Source organism: Punica granatum, chromosome 7 (genome assembly GCF_007655135.1).
Source record: "Punica granatum isolate Tunisia-2019 chromosome 7, ASM765513v2, whole genome shotgun sequence".
Lineage (NCBI taxonomy): Eukaryota > Viridiplantae > Streptophyta > Magnoliopsida > Myrtales > Lythraceae > Punica > Punica granatum.
The window spans coordinates 23,491,962-23,498,617 of NC_045133.1; the positions used below are offsets into that span (position 1 = coordinate 23,491,962).

The window sequence follows — 6,656 nt, forward strand, 5'->3', positions numbered from 1 at the left end:
TTCCTATTTTAAAACAATTACTTGTTTTGTTTTAAGAAGTTAAATAGTGAGAGTCTAGTTGCTAATTTCCTATTTTAGAGTCTTCTTTTTTGTCTTAGGCCTATATATATGTAGTCTATCTCATTTTTACAAAACTCTATATTTTAAGAATAATAATATTTATTTGATAATGTTGAGAGATTTCTCTTTTTATCATGGCCCTTTGAGCTATTATTTGTCGGGTCTAGAAGTGATCTATTATCTTTAAGTCTAAATTCAAATTGAGGCGTGAGAAACCGTGATCCACGCTGCATCAAAATATAAGATAGCTAAGAAAGGAGAAATTAGTACAACAAAACTACTTGATCCTGAGTCAAAATGTCTTATAGAAATTCTTACAGGTGAGAATTCTCATATCCTTTTTATTTTTTTATTTTTTCCTTCTATCCCGCATTAGACCCTTGCAACCAAAAATATAAAGTTTGATTAAATAGCCAATGAAAGATCATAAGCAAGGTCAATTTTCCTTGATCTTAATTTCAATAATACTAGACAAAAGGCCTATGCATATACACGGGTAGAATTGTCACGTATATAAGTATTAAAAAGACCAGGTAATTGTAACCGAAAAAAATAACGGTTAATTAAACGGGTATATAAATAGTAAATTTAGTCATGACTAATCTTTGTTTATAATGAAGTCAATTTATTTATATTTCTCAATTGTCACAATTTATTTACTTTAATCAAAGTTTCTTTTATTCATTTTTCTCGTTAGACCAACTTTCAGGATAACGAGAGATTCTCATAGTTTTAGGATAAAAGGGTTTTTTGTTTTACTATGAAGATACTGCAGGTATATATTAATAATTTGAGAGTTTTAAAAAGTTTTAAACGTCATGAATAATATATATGTCTGTATACATAATATAAAAGATTTTTCGGCTTCTATAACTGAAAATTTTTAAAGTTTCGTGGGTAATGTGGAACGACGATAGTACGCCATTTCTCCACTAGCTGGGAGACAAACAATATGAAGGAAACATATCCTATCTCTCCTATCCACCATTTTCTCGATGCCACTATAAACAACAATTTGAGCCGGCCACCATTTCCCTTTCTTTATCAAGAAAAACAAGCCATCCAACCAACAACCAAACGTTCACAAACAAGTCAAGAAACACCACAGGACAAGAGAACATGTTCCTCGTCTACTTCCTCTTGTTCATAGGCTTCTATGTGATATCAAGGCATATCATCCACAACATCCGCAACCTTCCGCCCAGTCCCTTCCCGACCTACCCCATCCTCGGCCACCTTCACCTCCTCAAGAAGCCCCTCCACCGCTCCCTCGCCACCATCTCCAGCCGCCATGGCCCCATCCTCCTCCTCCAATTCGGCTTCCGCCGCGTCCTCGTTGTCTCCTCCCCCTCTGCTGCCGAGGAGTGCCTCGCCAAGAACGACATCGTCTTCGCAAACCGCCCACGCCTCCTGGCCGGTAAATACTTGGGTCACGACTACATGAGCCTTGTGTGGGCGCCCTATGGGGATCACTGGAGGAACCTGAGGCGGGTCGCAACCCTCGAGATCCTCTCATCCCACCGGCTCAACAGCCTGTCTGGGATACGGGCTGACGAGGTCAGCGCTCTCATGAGGCGGCTTGCCAGGAACGATTACTGGGCACAACCTGTGGATATGAAGAAGGCCTTGTTCGAGCTGATGCTGAATGTGATGATGAGGATGATCGGCGGAAAGAGGTATTATACTGTTGATTAAGAATTAATTACTTACCGGTTTAACATGCGTAACCCTATATCTAATATTAGCCTATTGAGGTGGTGTTAATTAATCCACCACAAAAAAAGGTAGTGTTAATTAACAAGTAAAGCTTACTATATAAAATGATCAAAATTATTAGTAGCAATTTATTGAACCAAAATTCGGGGGGAGAAATGGGGTAGAAATCAGAAAGGGGAGATAAAGGTTAATCAATTTAATATGTACTATATAAATTTTGAGTGCGCTCTGTGAGAGCAAGCACTTCGATCATGGTATTCAGCACAAAAAACAAGAGCACTACGATCACGGTTTCACACAGTGAAAGGGAAGTGTGGGAGCTCTGTGCTAATAATCTTAGCTCTTAAACCTTTGTCTATTTCTCTTTTAGTTTTAGGCAATTCACTGTCATGTAGCATTGAATACTTATAAGTTATAATCACTTTATAATAAGATCGAAAAGATATCTTTTTCCGAGCAGACTTTTTCTATCAAATGTAAAATCCACTTAAAATACCTTGTCATGTTCAAACCATATCTGGCCAGACATTTCTCTACACTTCATGGTTTTAGAAAAAAATTATCTTTTAATGAGTTATACATTTAAAATTGATATATTTATACCTAAAAGCAAAAACTATGTGCTTTTTAGAGATAAAAAAAAATACACATGCTTATTTTTTGGATTTTGTGCTAATACTATTGCACGCATAAGGCATAAGCCTTTGCACCAATCTCTTCATCAATTTTTAAATGAGTGATTCATAGATACAAATTGTTGATGTAAGTTTCAAACTAATGTTTTCTTTGTCCAAAATTTCTAACAGAGTTGGAGCGGGAGACTATATGGACGATATTAATTTAGTTCAATTCAACTTATATACTTTTTTTCCCGGTTATAAAGGAGGTCCATGAGCATTGAGCCTAATACAATAAAATAAAATTCCTAAATATTTAATGAAAAGGCACGAGTAGTCGCACCTAAATATCGAACATGGAACTCAACTTATATATTTTAATTATATATAGATGTCAACATTATTATAATACAAAACTGTGAATTAAGGGGAGGTGCCGTCACACTAGCTTGTTTGTTCTGCTACTTTCTGCTCCACATGCAAGATCGAGAGCATACATCTTGCTCATATTATTCTTCATTTACAAACTCTTAGCTCTCCATTTTACATATAAAAAGAAAAGAAAAAGAAAATATAGATACATGTATACTATAACATATGGTAAAGTACGATTATTACTTGGATTAACGAATATTTCGTTTTTCTGTTGGATGATTAACATATGTTTTTTTCAAATATCCATAGACTAAATTATTTTATATGTATATATATATTGGGTAATTCGACATTTATATATTTTAGATAAGATATATCAAGGATGGTTGAATGTATCGAGGAGGAAATGTTGACGTCGAATTATTCTGATGGAGCGGGTTTTATATATATATTGTGTACTATGGGACTATGTTTTTTCCCGGTGAACACTATATGACTATCTTTCAGTCTCTAACCAAATAAATATGTATTGGCCAAAAAAAAGATAAATCAATATGTATTTTCTTTTTCTTTTCGTACAAGTAGATCTATACCGCACTTGGCATACGGGAGTTGGCTAAATTAAATGCGTGTATTATTTTTAAATTTGTCAATATGTTCTATGAAGGAAAATCTTGAACCTAGTATTCACCCAAAAAAAAAATGGTGAACCTAGTAGAGAATAGGTTACTAACACGCAGAGCTATAATCCTTCTATGAAGGAAAACCGTGAATATGGTAGAGAATAGGAAAATAAATGGATATCACATCCCACTGATGAAGATCTACCTCATGATTTATTGGTTCCGAGTGAGCCATGGCATTTCACCCATTTCTCATTTGGTCGAATTTTGAATGATTTGATCAGTAATTTCGACTTTTTAAAAGTATCATGATCATCTAACAATAAAGGTTTCAATGAACGATTTGAAGACCTGTTGATTCTAACAACTAATTGCAGAGTTGATTATTCAAACTTTTCCATTCATAGACGTGGATCTCGGACTTACGAATGGGGATATTCCCGAAACTCACAATGAAAAAAGGAAGTGAGCTAGACAAAAAAAAAAACTTGAACGAAAAGAAAAGTAACTTGGACAAAACGAAACAAAGTGACCTAGACAAATCTCATTCGGTGGAAAATTAGTTTTTCTATATCAAATACAAAAATCAATTCTTTCTTTTCAATAAAACCTACTCGAGAATGGAATGGGCGGTCCTCCGATTCTTTCACATAAACAACCTTTACATAGTAATTGTTATTTTAATAAGTAGAACTTTATAATTTGTTAGAAACAAACACGTAAACTAATTTCTATTCTATTTTGAAGCATTTAATTGATTAAAAAAATTGTATGAAATTGACCTGCAGGAAATTACTTGCACATCATTAATTCAATAACCTCTTTTGTGCATGACGTTTAGGATAGTACTAGGAAAATGTCTGCACGATGCCGCGCTTGGAAAAAATTTTCATGAATTTGTTGATTTATTATTAGTAGTTCGTGCAATATAATATGTCTTAAGTGGTTTGCTAATTTTAAGTGTGCAAACTTTTTTGCAGTAGATTTGATATTTATTAAAAGCATATTGTGGCTAAGACCATGTTAATACCCAAATAAGAATTAGTTTCAGTTAATATGTTAGTCTAACAGTAGTTTCACCATATATGTAAAGGACGACATTTCTAACATCACATATTAAAGAGGCTACTTAAATAGGTGAAAAAATAAAATAATTTATCCATTAGTGAGTTGACCTCTCTCTAATATAGATTAATCGAATGTAGAAAACTTTCAAATATCAAGTGGTATACGATAAAAAAAATCACAAATAAAAAGAGACTATTTAAATTGGTGAAGAATTGAAATATCATTTTATCAACGTTGGTTAGTTTAAGGTGAGTTGGCACTTGTTATCCTTAAATAAGGCGGCATGCACGAGTCATGTGGTTGGAGAAATTCACGATTATGAGATGTTTATCCCTTTATAGATCGACCTCACTTGAACCTAACTAAGTTAGACCACTTCCGAATATCAGGTGATATCCACCATAAAAAAAATATTTATATACTTATATTTAATAAAAATTTAAAATAAAATAAAATAAAAACCTATCCCGTTCATTTTATAATTGTCGCAAATAATGATAAAATATTTGTGGCAAATAAACAATAGAAAAAAGGAAAAAACATGATAGTGACACATGGCATCTATGTACGATAGTTTAGTTTATTAAGATGATGATTGGACAAATATTCCTTTCCATACTCCCAAAAAACATATGTCTATCTCCCTGACAAACAATCTAGTAGTTTATGAGTGTCAGTTCTGAGATTCCACAGGTACTACGGAGAGCATGCAGCGGAGGAAGCATGGAGGTTCCGGGAGATTGTGACGGAGACGGGTAGGATTGGAGGGGCCACGAACATCGGGGAGTTCCTGCCGTTCCTCAGGAGGATCGGGTTCGAGGGGGTGGAGAAGGACCTGCGGGCTTTGCAAGAGAAGAGGGACTGCTTCATGCAGTCTTTGCTTGACGAGCAAAAGAGGCAGCTGGTAAAAGAGAAGAATAAGAATCTGATTCAGGTCTTGTTGTCCCTGCAAGAAACAGAACCTGAGTACTACAAAGACGTTACCATCAGAAGCATGATGTCCGTAAGTCCGATATATCAATTCCTAGCCAGCTCCTCTAGCTTTCGAATGATGGATTGATGTTCAGTCATTTACATTGAAAAAGAGTCGGAGAAAATTTGTCTAAAAGCTTTCCGTGTGACTATTCCTGAGGAAAAGTCCAGTTGCGCTGACATATGGAGAATGAACTTCTTTCAGGTCCTATTAGCAGCGGGGACTGAAACTTCCGCTGCCACAATGGAGTGGACCATGTCGCTCCTATTGAACCACCCCGAGGTCTTAAAGAAGGCACAGGCGGAGATTGACCATGTTGTCGGGTGGGACCACTTGGTAAGTGAGTCCGACCTCACCGTGCTCCCTTACCTCCACAACATCATCAAGGAGACTCTCCGTATGTTCCCGGTGGCCCCGCTCTCGGTGCCCCACGAGTCAACTGAGGGGTGCCATGTGGGCGGGTATTGGGTACCTGGGGGCACGATGCTCTTGATCAACTTGTACTCGATCCAGCGGGACCCACGGTACTGGTCAGAACCCGAGAAGTTCAAGCCCGAGAGGTTCGAGGGGACAGAAGGGTTTAGAGACGGGCACAGGATGTTGCCATTCGGATTGGGTAGGAGAGGATGCCCGGGGGAGAACCTGGCCCTCAGGATGATGTCTGGGACCCTGGGGTCGCTGATCCAGTGCTTTGAATGGGGGCGGACCGACGAGGAGCCAGTGGACATGACCGAGGCAATGGGCCTCACCATGCCAAAGGCGCATCCGTTGATGGCTAAATGTAGGCCCCGAGAAAGCATGCGGCCACTCCTTTCCCAAATATGAGTAGTTGTGTAAGATATGATCAGGTAACGAAAATAATCGTTCCATTGTCGTAATGTGCTCTTGCCGTGGATGATGAATGTAGTTGCGATGAAATAGTAGTAAGGACCGTGGTGAACCAGCTCCGATTTCTGGATATAAATACGGATCATTCCTCTACCGAAAAAAAAAAATTATGGATCATTCATGACGAGTATGACCACTGGAATGGGAAGAATGACGGTTGAATAACAATGAGTCCGGTAATCAATCTGCGAGAGTGATGCCCGACATTCCAAGTTACCAACTTAATATAATGAATTTGATATTGGAAAATTTTATAAAAAAATAAAATTCATGAGGTAAAGAGAAGAATGAAAATATATTAGAAAGAACCGGATTGATTCAAGCGGTTCGACTATT

The 6,656-nt window shown here is 37.0% G+C and overlaps 1 protein-coding gene across 1 annotated transcript; it reads left to right on the top strand.

Moving 5' to 3' along the window:
- Positions 1-996: 996 nt before the first annotated feature.
- On the top strand, positions 997-6,411 carry LOC116212878 (cytochrome P450 81Q32-like). The gene is made up of 3 exons (XM_031547609.1): positions 997-1,736; positions 5,153-5,462; positions 5,637-6,411. The coding sequence occupies exons 1-3, from the start codon at positions 1,180-1,182 to the stop codon at positions 6,255-6,257; spliced, it is 1,488 nt and encodes a 495-aa protein (XP_031403469.1). The 5' UTR covers positions 997-1,179; the 3' UTR covers positions 6,258-6,411.
- Positions 6,412-6,656: the final 245 nt, after the last annotated feature.

Bases quoted from the DNA above. Each gene is read 5' to 3' on its own strand.
- LOC116212878 (XM_031547609.1), top strand. From the start codon at position 1,180: ATGTTCCTCGTCTACTTCCTCTTGTTCATAGGCTTCTATGTGATATCA. The intron at 1,737-5,152 runs GTATTATACTGT...GAGATTCCACAG, and splicing joins AGGATGATCGGCGGAAAGAG to GTACTACGGAGAGCATGCAG. The intron at 5,463-5,636 runs GTAAGTCCGATA...AACTTCTTTCAG, and splicing joins CCATCAGAAGCATGATGTCC to GTCCTATTAGCAGCGGGGAC.